At 46.5% G+C, this 12,152-nt stretch overlaps 4 protein-coding genes across 4 annotated transcripts; 2 read left to right on the top strand and 2 right to left on the bottom strand.

Moving 5' to 3' along the window:
• Window positions 1–1,360: 1,360 nt before the first annotated feature.
• On the top strand, window positions 1,361–2,733 carry NUU61_000999 (DUF3712 domain-containing protein; the record flags this gene model as incomplete). Its single annotated transcript, XM_056651581.1, has 4 exons — window positions 1,361–1,512; window positions 1,651–2,069; window positions 2,178–2,299; window positions 2,422–2,733. The coding sequence occupies 4 exons, from the start codon at window positions 1,361–1,363 to the stop codon at window positions 2,731–2,733; spliced, it is 1,005 nt and encodes a 334-aa protein (XP_056516431.1).
• A 1,001-nt stretch (window positions 2,734–3,734) lies between these two features.
• Window positions 3,735–4,679, top strand: NUU61_000998 (endo alpha-1,4 polygalactosaminidase; the record flags this gene model as incomplete). Its single annotated transcript, XM_056651580.1, has 1 exon — window positions 3,735–4,679. One exon carries the CDS (start codon window positions 3,735–3,737, stop codon window positions 4,677–4,679), a length of 945 nt encoding a protein of 314 aa, XP_056516430.1.
• A 1,959-nt stretch (window positions 4,680–6,638) lies between these two features.
• NUU61_000997 (uncharacterized protein) lies at window positions 6,639–7,532 on the bottom strand (the record flags this gene model as incomplete). Its single annotated transcript, XM_056651579.1, has 3 exons — window positions 6,639–6,740; window positions 6,808–6,943; window positions 7,084–7,532. The coding sequence occupies 3 exons, from the start codon at window positions 7,530–7,532 to the stop codon at window positions 6,639–6,641; spliced, it is 687 nt and encodes a 228-aa protein (XP_056516429.1).
• A 2,446-nt stretch (window positions 7,533–9,978) lies between these two features.
• On the bottom strand, window positions 9,979–11,111 carry NUU61_000996 (sodium:calcium antiporter; the record flags this gene model as incomplete). Its single annotated transcript, XM_056651578.1, has 2 exons — window positions 9,979–10,887; window positions 10,944–11,111. The coding sequence occupies 2 exons, from the start codon at window positions 11,109–11,111 to the stop codon at window positions 9,979–9,981; spliced, it is 1,077 nt and encodes a 358-aa protein (XP_056516428.1).
• Between the last annotated feature and the right edge of the window lie 1,041 nt (window positions 11,112–12,152).

Below are 12,152 nucleotides of genomic sequence, written 5' to 3'. Positions count from 1 at the left end.
TCCTAGCGAATCTTGCGACGATTTGCAATGACCTCATGACAGAATCGAGGCTGTGTTGGAATTGTGTTCTGGAGATTTGTACTAGCCATTGGCGTTGCCGACCTGTGATGTGTAGCTGTCCATCTACGTATCGACGATGCAATCCATGATTCAAGTTCTCAATTTGTGATGCTATTAAGCTGCTTAGGTGTTCGGGGGGTTTGTTCCTGACCTAGAGTTGGCGTTCTGTGGTTCGCGTACCAAACCAACCCTGGCTCTCGGCCGCACTGACCCAGGATGTCTTGATGGCGAAACTTGGCTCAACATTTGCCTATTGTATGTGGTGTTTCTTCCCCAGGGCTTTAGCACTATGAGCAACGCCACGAGAACACGGGACCTTTGCGGGGAGAAAGTCAGTCACAGTTGCTACGCCTCAAATCCGCTAGTTCAGCGGGTTTCTCCAATGAGACTCGCATGTCCTGCATAGCCGGTGCAACACGACAGAACTGGTCAGCTTTTGCCTTTTTTTTTTCTGTCCGACAAACATCGCGACATGGTAGGACGGGGTGTGGCCATGCATACTCTGCTGCAGCAACACATTGAATAATAGAGAATAAAATACATAAAATCACAACTATCCCTCGGCGGCTGTCAGATTATCGTTTCAACGCAGACCTCGGCCCAAATCCAGCAGATGGGGTTTCGCATGCTCGTTGACTCTTAAATGGAACTCGACCCGAAACACCGTGCGCTATCGTGCTGATTTCATTTGATTGACTTGACAATCTTTTAATGTTTAGGTTAGACCTACGGTCAGATACTTTTAGGGATGGATCATCAGGATCATCAGGAGTCTTACTTTCAATTCTTCCCCGCAAACTAAAATCCCCAGGTCAAGAAAATGTACGATATAGTAGATTGCCCAGGTCTCACCTGCGCAGGTCCCACCCGACAGCCACATTCACTAGACTCATCTTTTCTCGCTTTTCGCTTTTCTTCTTTGTTCTGTTCCTCCCATGTGATTCTCGTCTGCACCCTGCTCAGCGCGGATTGATTTTGGGACGGGCCTTTAGCGAGCGACCGGGCCTGCTAATAATCATCATCATCATAGTAAGAGTTGCCTTCGCCTATAGATGCCTGCAACTATTCCTATAAAGTATTGCACCCCCCTCCAAAGGCCCGGCTGATCCCTCTTTGCCTGTCTTGGCATTTTGTTGTTTTTCTCTTGGTTTCTGCACCTCTCTTCTGAGCTGTGTTGATTGTCTAAGTGCGTTGACTCGGTGTGTTTTTGCCTTTTGCTTTTATAACAATTTCTTTCTTTCTCCCTTTCTCTTCCCCCCACAAAATAACCTGAATAGCTGACCATAAAGGCGCCGGCAACATGTCCGCCAAAACCCAAGTCGTCGAGACCGGTGTCGTCGCGCCGCCAGCCAAGCCCAGCATCGGCGCGCGCATCGCGGCCCATTTCAAGCGGTGGTGGTGGGCGCACTTGGTTGCATTTGTGGCCGTGGTTCTGGTGATTGTGTTGCCAGTGTAGGTTTATGTATTCTCTTCAGAGAATAAACCCTCGAAAGCGAATCAAAGCAATAACCTGCATCCCCACCTTCCCAGCCCTGACCCAGATGATCTACCTATAATCGCAAGAACCAATATACTGACTGAATACAACAGTATATACGTCGCCTATCCCAAAATCGCCCAACACGACGTCAACGCCTCATCCCTCAAAATAACAACCATGAAAATCAGCAACCCAACCCCAGAATCCTTCCGTCTCGAGCAAACCCAGGTCATCGGCTCCGACAGCAAATACCACCCGCGCATATATGCATTCGACGCTGATGTCTCTCTCGGCGGCGCGGCGGCACCGTTCACAACTGTGCGCGTGCCGGAGGTCAAATCGCAGGATGGGACTGAGGTCAATGTCTCCCAGATGGTGACACTAAGTGATCTCGGGGTTTTTGGGGGGTATGCGAAAGCAGTGATGTTGAGTAAGGAGGTTGGGTTGAATATTTATGGGAGGCCTGATCTGAAGGAGGGGGTGCTGCCTACTACTACGGTGACGTATAATAAGACTGTTACTATGAAGGGTGAGTTGTTATTTCTTGTTACTTTTGTTGCTGTTGGGCTGTGTATTCTGTGTCGAGATGGATGGCTTCCTGCTTAGTATATGCATTGCTAATGAATATTCTCAACAGGTCTGAACAGACTCAAAGGCTTCGATGTCACCGAGTTTCATATCCTGCTGGAACCTGAGAATGGGCGTAACATGAATGGGACGGTGCTCATTCCCAACCCGACGGTGATGACAATTGAAATGGTAAGAATGTCCCAAATCCGCAGGATCATATCGAAAGCTTAACCAAGCTCTTGAATGTGCCCACTCCCCATATTTCGGTTTCTCTTTACTTTCGCAAAGTATAATTGATTAGCCAAATGCAGGGCAACCTCACCCTCGACCTCTCTATCAGAGGCCAACCCGTCGGCCAAACCTTCCTCGAAAACCTCGTTCTAAAGCCGGGCAACAATTCAGTGTCCATGACATCCACTGTGGACCAAGTCGCCATCATCAAGATGCTGACATCCAAGACCAATGTGTGGACAACTGGGGTCGTGCCGTTTGATATTACAGGTAACTCCAGCGTCTATAACGGCAAGGAGCTGCCTTACTTTACGAAAGCGTTGTCTGCGAATAACCTCACAGTGAATCTGGATGTTTTCAAAGCTTTGACTAAGATAGGAATTGATCTCTGACATTGGGCTTGGGAGAGTTGGAATGACATTGGTTTGTACTATACCAGTGTGCAAATACCCAATTCTATGGAGTGGTTTCATGCACGAATAGGAATTGCTGGGTGCTCATATCCAGTTTTACCCCTTAATATCTGCCATTTGTTTCGTTTAGATTAAACGCTTCTTGAAACATTAGCAAGGACACTAGAGGCCTCATTTGCAGCTGATATATGTGCTCTTTTGCGACGCATCTTAAATCCCTTCGGAGAAATAAGGGTAAAAAGAAGCATTACTTGATAGAATGCCGTGTTTGATTTATGTTATTGATCCACGTTTTCTAACCTCGAAATATAGGCCCCTTTATCACACCAGGACTGGCGAATCCTGAGTCCAGGGCTCAGATATCTTTCTATCGTACGAATACCACACAGAGATATTCCATAGACTTGAGATCTCCATAAGACACCCTCTGCGGCCCATCCTTATAGTAACCGGTTTCATCACCGCGCAGGATTTTCTTGGCAAATTGCAGGATCCGCCATGTGTGAATGGCCTTGGCGTGATTTCCACCGTTCCTCTTCATTTCCTCCGCTGATCACTGGCCCCTCATGCTACTTGTCGATCGTGCTCTAATGGGTTTGTTTATTGGATCGGTTGTCCTGTTCCGGAGGAGATCTCTTGCTGGAAGCGTTTCACCCCAAAGCCATGCTTGAAGCCACCTTTCTTGAAGGAGCGCTACCTGTGGCCCCCAGACTGGGATAGATCTCCCCCTTTTGAGATTGCGTTGGTGTTGGCTTTGGCGTCATGGTTTTGTTATATAAATTCGTGATCATCTCGATATGATATTCGCTTTGCGACTGTCATTTTCGTTTTATTACAATTCCAAGACGCTTGCGTCGTTTCATTCCTTTCTTTCGCCGGCGAGGGTTAGAATCAGTTGCTTCATTCATTAACATTGGTTTTGTCATCTCAAGTCATCGCTTCAATCCTTTTGTTTATATTTGATTCCAGCCAGTCTCGCCATGGCAATCTCGTCGCAGCAGACGGGCTGGGAAGCCTCGGTGCTCACGAAAAAGGCCCTGTTGTGCTTTATCGTCGGCGTGGTCTTCGTAACCCTGGAAATGGACCTTCGAGCCGGACTCGGAGCCCAGCAGGCGCCCCAGAAAAACTATAAACGGGAGGTTCTCCGCAAGCGCGAAAGTGACAACGGAAGCACCTGGCAACCAGAGCCAAACACAAAATGGCAGATCAAGTTAGAGGGCAAACTGCAAGATACATCGGTTGACGCACCCATCTACGACATCGATCTGTTCGAAAACACGCCGGCGGGTATCTCAGAACTGCACGACAGAGGCCGCAAAGTAATCTGCTATTTCTCCGCGGGGACATACGAGGGCTGGCGACAAGACAAAGACAAATTCGTCGAGGAGACAGACCTCGGCAAGGAGCTCGAGGATTGGAACGAGCGCTGGCTCAACGTCAAGTCAACCAACGTGCAAAAGATCATGCAGGCGCGTCTGGACCTGGCACAAGAGAAGGGTTGTGATGGCGTTGACCCGGACAACATCGACGGCTTCGACAACGACAACGGGCTCGGTCTGACCCTCGACGACGCGGTGGCGTACGTCAAGTTCCTAGCCAGCGAGGCATCCGCGCGCGGCATGTCCATCGGACTTAAGAACGGGGCGCAGCTTGTCGATTCTGTCATCGAGGATGTCCAGTGGTCTGTGAATGAGCAGTGTGCGCAGTTCAAGGAGTGCGGCGACTTTGCGGCTTTTATTGAGGCGGGTAAACCTGTCTTCCATATTGAGTATCCCAAGGGCGACGATCCGGATGATGATAGCCAGAATACCGCTGAGGATGTATCTGAGCAGCAGAAGACGAACTCTTGCACTGCACGGAGCTCGGGCAAGTTCTCTACTGTGATTAAGAATGCGCGTCTGGATGATTTTGTCCAGTACTGCTAGTGAGGTCACGACTTTTCTGCTAGATCTGGGGAATTTGGTTCAGAGTTGGTTGGGGTATACCCTGGGTGAAGTTGTGTGTCGTTGAAGTTTCCGATTTGGGAAATCGGATGGAGCTTAGTTCGACACTGTCAAGGGTATCCATTACAGTAATTTCCCTCGAACCTCAAATGGATCAACGCAAGAGCAACCCTCAACCCGAAAGAAAAAAAAAAGGCAAAGACATAAATACACAAACCAATGAATTAAAAAATAAACATAAAAATAAAAGAGTACAACCCAATCAGATACCTGCTCAAGGTACATGGGCAGTGCTCGGCGCCATCGAAATCTCAACGCTGACTGGAGTCAAAAGCAGTCGTGCGAGCTCAAAATCCATTCGTGAAATACCAAATCCCTTGCATGTAGAAAAATCGACCATTCTATACTGAAAATATAGCGTTAGTCTTTGTGACCCACTAGTCATTCCCTGAGTCCAAAGTTGTACAGCAAAACTCCGTCATCATCATGACCCGAGGCCGAGCGCCAGTTCTTACCCAAGAAAATTACAACCATGGACCTCCGAAACGAAGTGCCAAAAAATGGTACCCCTCATTTTTTCTTCAAATGAGCCTATAAATAGCTTGGGTAGACCTAATATTGGGACCGTGTTCGTTCTACAATATGCCGGGTTTGAAGTGAAGCTTGTGCGCGTTAAGTTACCCATTGTTTCTTATTTCGTACTCTATTGAACTCCAGTATAGTGTATATAGGTCTCTCTTGATTAATATTTTGTGGCGGACATTTTTTTTTTCTCCTTTCTAGTACTTGCCATTATCTCACTACTTCTCATTCACTGTAATTGAGCCCTGTGCGGCCTCGAGAGAAATTCATTTAGTTACTGTCAAGTCCCACAGCTGAAACACTGTGGCAAGCCTTACAAAGACATCGTTAATATTGTTCTCTGAGGACAATCGTGACGATATTCCAAGGTGGTTGGCCGAGAAGTATTTCTTTGTCCTTGGCCCTGTCACGTCGAGGTTAACTTCCGCCGCAGCCAACTTTCTCTGATGTTCTTGATTCGAGTATTCAAATCCGAAGGAAGACTTCAAAGAAAATCCCATGCAGCCACTACACAATTTGCTTAATATTGTTCTTACATTGAGCCGACCATATTCCTATTTTAACATGATGTCCGCGCCAGGATGCCTCCGGTTTTCTTTTATGCATCGTGTAGAACCCAGAGATTCACAACTCACCAAGTCGTCTTTCCTCGAATATAAATAGTACCCTCTCATCCCTCGTAAATACATTGCTACATCACCCGCAATCATCACAATCTTTCAATCCAATCCAATCCAATCTTTCCAAAGCATTTTCGCTTTTAAAGCAACCAAATCCATCGCAATGGCTCTCCCTTCGATTAACACTCCTGCTCCTGTCCTCAAGGGTATGTTTCAATCCATTCTCGGTGCTTGCTTACCCTTTCTCTGGTGATCCCTTTTGTCTAACATCTATATCTTTCGTAGCTACCCCCCGGCGGCTGCTGCATTGTTATGTAAATCCTCTTTACATGAGCGCACCAGCAGCCAAATATCAGCCGCCTGGTTGCCACCGCGACATGACATGACTTGCCTCGTTAGTCAAGAGTGTGAAAATCATGTCATGGGTTGAACGGGCTGCGGGATATCCTTGGTAGTTAGTTGGTTATGGGTTTGGATGGGAACGCAGTGCAATGACGGGGTCGATTTCTTTCTCTTCCGCTAGGTATTTTCCGGCCCTGAGTACTTAAGACTACCATAGAAACACAGGTACAATTCTGGTGGCTGGCGCTCCCCCGTAAGAGTAGCGCTTGGGGGGTTCCCTAGGTTACAAATCGTAATATTCCGCACGCATATAATAAAGTAATAAACCATCTCCTTGCCGAAAAGAAATTTCAAAATAAAAATCAGAAGGTACTATTTGCATTTGTCACAGCAGTATTTACGTGCCCACAACGTATTGTTTCAATGCATCGCTCTTTGGAGGAGGCTTCGGGGCCGGAGCTTTCAAATCGAATGAGCACTTGTTGTTCCAATATCGGTTCTGCCGAAAAATAAAAGCCTCGTTAGCTGCCTCTAGATTGCTTTTCTGAAGCCACGGGATGTCTTACTGCTGCATAGTATTGGTAGTTCTGTGGATTCCGAACTGCAGTTCCCGAGGAGCAGTCGTCTGTGACCGCGCTGCATTGATATGGGTCGTATATCTCCTTTCCCTCTCCACTGCCACCGGTGAAGACATCATCTAGCCTACTCTCTTGTTAGTATAGATTCAAAGCCGCGCATAAAGATAAAGTGTGTGGAAACCTACCTATATTTTTGCATTGAGAGCCGATATATTAGTGGCTGGACAATAAAACGTTTTTAAGAGAGAGGGAAGGAGCTCTTACATGAGCTCATGAAGTAAAGTTGCTGTGGCATTGCCAGCGACCGAGAAGCTCATTCGCTTGAGCGGAATCTCGTCGCAGTCGACAAATTGGCGTTCTAGAATATAGTCCAGAGGTTTCTCACAGAAGTGGATAATGCAGTCCTGGTTAGACATCGAGTACTGACTGACCATCTTCTTCCGGATGTCATCGGGTAAAGCCCCGAAAGACCCCGTGTACGCAAGTGGTGAACCCGAACCGCATTTATCGCCAATATCCCTGCTCGTAATCCAGACCTTGGGAGTATTATCTCGCTTCGAGTTGGTTTTGGGCGGCTCAACTGCATCCCACATACGAGCAAACACGTCTTCTACCACGGGCATGTCGTAGGGATTGAACCACCTCTGGAAGACCTCGTTGGACTTTTCTGGTTGATCCACTAGATTCAAGAGACTGATGAGCTGAGACCACATGGTTTCGTAGTCTTTCACTCGGGAGTCGGTCTTTTAATATCCGTCATAGTAGAACACGGTGCCTTTGGTATATTTCTATGGAACGGGGGGAGCGCCTGAGGTTTGCGCATCGGCAGTGGTATCTGCTCTGTAGTGTCTTTGAATCAGTATCTGTTTGTGATGCTTCTAAGCCACTCTCCCTTTGAATAGAATAAAATCGCTCACCTCGGTCCATTCACTGCCCGGGAGGCAACCAAAGGAAGAAGCCATAACTGGCACCACATCAAGACACGCATGTTCAATATGCTATCGGAAAGCAAAGAAAATCAGCACACGGTGACTAGCATGGGTATATGTGTAAGACAAGGGAAAGTGGGAGTGATGAAAGGGCATATCCTCGCTGAAATGAAAAACGACAATACGTCTTACACCTTCCCGGTATACATGTACAGGCCCACCCAGGTCTTGATGGTCCTCCATATATGTATGTATGAAAGGGGCGGAAAGTATATTGCAGCAAAGGCTAGCCGGCGTGATTGCACAGAAGCATCTAGTACAGTTGGACCTACGTTATTTTGGCTGTTGGTGCTAAACGCATTGACGAGCACACCTGTGCTTCCGAGCATATGTTTCTCTTTTGGATTAGTAACCTATATCAAAGATAAATCTAGTGGCTTCTTTTCATCTGGTTGAGATATAGGATACATTCTTGTTGGTACCTGGAGGACCAACGCATGAAACACTGCAGGCTCACCTACCTGAGTTGTGTATTAACGCGTATATATAGACGTATCTGGGGGCTAAGATTTGGCCTATCGGGCCGGAGTAATGAGCTTGGCTTAGATCACGGTCCACTACTTTTGGATCACTACTGTTCCCACCAAGAAAAGAAAAGCAAAGAAACGTACTCGGCTCCGCCCGCTGTATCAAGCATCTAGTTAGCATATATACTTGAGTTGAGCTCTCTTACGCCTACAACCCGCTGGTCTTATCGTTTTCGCAGCCTATTGTTGCTGACGCTTACTCTTCTAACATGTATACTGAGTAATGGGAGAAGTGGGTCATTGTCTCAAATCCCAAACCATCCTTTTTAGTGTAATCCTTAAACTTACATAGGTTGGCGAGTCAGCGGGTGGGGTCCAGTTTGGAAAAATAGGATGGTGCCCACTAAGCATCCATAGATCGAACCGTGGATATCTAAGTGGTCACTTAGGCACAGGCCCCCATCTCCCAATCCCCCCGAGCTTACTGTGGCATTTTCTTTATCCACACATTGTTATGTATTTGGAGGAACTTTCCATCTTCTTGTATTCTACAAATACGAATCTTTCTGGTCCTGGTATTTCTTACAATATATCAGACAAGCCATTGGGGCCATCCATCGGGCCATATTCATGACAAAGGCCAACTGGACTGGGTAACTAAGAAATCTGTTTCGTTTTACGCGGGAGGAGTGAGCATGAAGACTCCAAAAAAAAGCCAGGAAAGAGCAGAGAACATTAACACTGACCGTGTCTACCCTCGCACCTACCTTGAAAGGATGCTATTCGAAACCTAAGTTTCAATTTCAGTGACACAGCATAAGTTCAACACCCCCTCCCACCCCGGATTGAGAAACTATTTTCCTATGCGATGCAAAATGGGAGGTGGCTCGCTTTGTTCTCAGCGAACTACTGAGAGGTTCCTATAGTGTCTATCTAAGAGTAAATGGCGGTTCCTGAATAGAAACTACCCTGGTTTCCGGGGAGTACCAGTTATCTTCGAACTGGTTGGTCACCACTTTGGAGGGTGGCCAGAGCCAAAGTCCGTGCTTGTTATGGATAATGCATCCTTCCATCGTTCGGACAGAGCTAAGCAGTTATGCTCTGGTGCAGGTGTCAGGTTGCTGTATTACTCTCTAGATTTCAACCCTATAGAGGGGTTTTTCGCCGAGCTGAAGGCTTACATCAAGAAAGCTTGGCCAAGTTATGGAAACAATCCTGACCAAGGGTTCCATGCCTTCCTTCGGCAGTACGTCCATCATCTTGGTGCAAAACAGCAGAGCGCTGAAGGCCATTTCCGCTATATAGGTTTAACGATAGGAAAGATATGAGTGACCGCCGTTCCAGGAAGCGAGGCCTATGCAATATATAGCATAAGCCAGGTCGCATGTACTACCCCTCTCGTTATCCAATCTCGCACCAGTTTGCTTTGTTCTTTGAGGGCTCTTAAATCAATAATATTTTGTATTCGGAGAGGACCCTATGTCTGGCCGTAGCTCTATCTATATATTAGAGAATGGTCGCTGGCCAGGAGGCTGGACAAATCGAGTCTTTGGGGAGTTCTAGCCATCTAACCCAGTCGTCTAGCCTACTAAGTCTTGCTTTAAGCTAGTGATAGACTGATTATTGGTAGGAAGCTATGCTGGTCTCACTTTCATACATTGATTTTGAAAAGGCGCTGAAGAACTGAGAACAGTTTATGCCAATCACCGCCGGTAAACGGTAAACTCCAGACATAGGAACCCGAGGTAGGCAGCCAAGAGTACTACACCCGCATTCCTCCCCATTCCCAAAAAGATAACTACACAAAATAGCAGAGAGGACACCCACACTGCCACTAGCTCGAAAAGTACAAAACTATCCGCCTCTTGTACCTGGTACCCCGCCACTGCAACGACACCAACACAGAGCGTCAGCAGGAAGATGTTGCTTCCTGCCGTCGTCGCAGCCATAATGCCGCCGTGGCCGCGGGAACCACTGAGGATTGCAATCAGTTTCTCTGGGAGAGTAGTGGCAAAAGAGACAACGGTCAGACCGAAGACGGTTCCCGAGAAATGTAGGGAGTCGGCGATGGTGACGGCACTATGGGAGAGGATGTATCCTGACAAAGAAAGCGAGATAAATCCGAGAATGAGTTGGAAAATATGGTAAGCAAGGCTTCTGCTTCGTCTGGTCCCTTTGTCTGTTGATGACGGCGTATGCTCATTCTCAAGAAGGGGGGAGTTCTCGGAGATAGTGGTATGATTGACGGATTCGCCGTCATTACTATCACTGTACTCCCCGTCGCTATCACTGTCGGATAGCTCTGGGGCCGAGGCTATACCTTTATAGATAGCAAAGATGATAGAGACGACATAGAGCGCGAATATAGCAATCAAAACCCCACCGAAAATCGGGTTCAATTGGTCAAAGAATGCCAACATTACGAAGAGCGTCGTAACCAGAAGTAGCAGGGCCGAGTATAATTTTGCGCTGCGGTCAAACTCTAGACCCTGGGGATGAAAGACTAGACCCAAAGAAAAGGCGCCGAGAATGTTGGAGATAGTCGAACCCATGACGTTCCCAAGGGCTAGGGGGCTGCGATGTTGCAGGATGGCGGCAACTACCACGGCGAGCTAAGAAGGAGATTAGCCAGAATAGACATTGAATCAGACTGCAGAGAGCTGCAGACCTCTTCCCATTCAGCGCCAGCTGTCAAGAGGGCAATGACAGTTTGCGAGATGCCTAGACGCCGCCCGACGATGACGGTATGGTCGATAAACTTGTCCGCGCCATAGTCAAGAACAAACACGCCTGCAATCAAGGTGGCAACATTGAAACACAAAGCATCCCAGTCCATTGTTGTCTCCGAGCCTATTTCATATATGTCGGGGGTAAATGGTAAATGGAAAGGGCTAGTATAAGGGGAAATCTTGAAAATCAAATTTTAGCCTGTCCCTGACCGCCTTCCATAATAACTACTAAGTTAGTTAATTCTCGGAAACGTGTCTAGTTAGGCTATATCACGTGATATAAGAAGGATTGTAGTTGCGGCATTGATCCTCTTTGAACGACTGTCCCACAGCCAATTCTTAAGATTAGTCCAGCCACGTTCACCATTGACTAAAACATCTCTTGGAAGCAAATGGTAACTTACAATGACTCTGTGAAGGTATAACTGAATTCGAATATCACTGTACTAACCCAATAATCTGAAAACAAACTGTAACAGGCCCAAAGTTAATATGCAAAATTATGCCTCCCGCCCCGCAGAAACATGAAAACGTCAGTGAAACCTCTGTGGAGCCAGCCACACCAGGGTAGAAAAAAGAAAACATAGCCGTTAAGTCAATTAGGCAAGAGTTTATTCGGCGGCCTGGTCAAGTGACTCGTTCGATTTCTTCGTAGTGGCCTATTTGTTTACATCACGTAAGAAGCGACGAGCAGTCGGGTATTGATAGGGGCACCCCAAAATCAGAACCTAGATCAGATGAACAGTTGGGTTGGTGTTGAGTCCACAGTTGTAAGTGTGGAATTAGCCTATGTAAACGTATTATGATTAGCTAGCTATAATTAATGAAAAATTACTTTTTAGTATTACTATACTAAAACTAACTTACTTTATCTATCAATCTAATCTATCTATCGATTTTTTATCGATTTTTTATCGAATATTATTAAAATAGCTTGTTTCTTAAGAGGTAATACTATTTATAAACAGTATTTAGAGAAGATGCCTAAGGGTAAGCTAGAGCTACTTGAGTATAATAAGTTAAATTAAAAATAAGAGATCTTAATATATTAGTTATCTATTTTTTATCTATTTCTAATATATTTTTTTTATAGAATAATGTTACGGGACCTTCGTACACTACGCGGTCAAAAGTCTGGGTACACTCTA

This window comes from Penicillium alfredii (assembly GCF_028826965.1).
Source record: "Penicillium alfredii strain IBT 34128 chromosome Unknown utg000001l_segment0_segment0, whole genome shotgun sequence".
Taxonomy (NCBI): Eukaryota; Fungi; Ascomycota; class Eurotiomycetes; order Eurotiales; family Aspergillaceae; genus Penicillium; species Penicillium alfredii.
The sequence above is the reverse complement of the archived record's forward strand: the minus strand, read 5'-3'. Positions and strand labels throughout refer to the sequence as shown.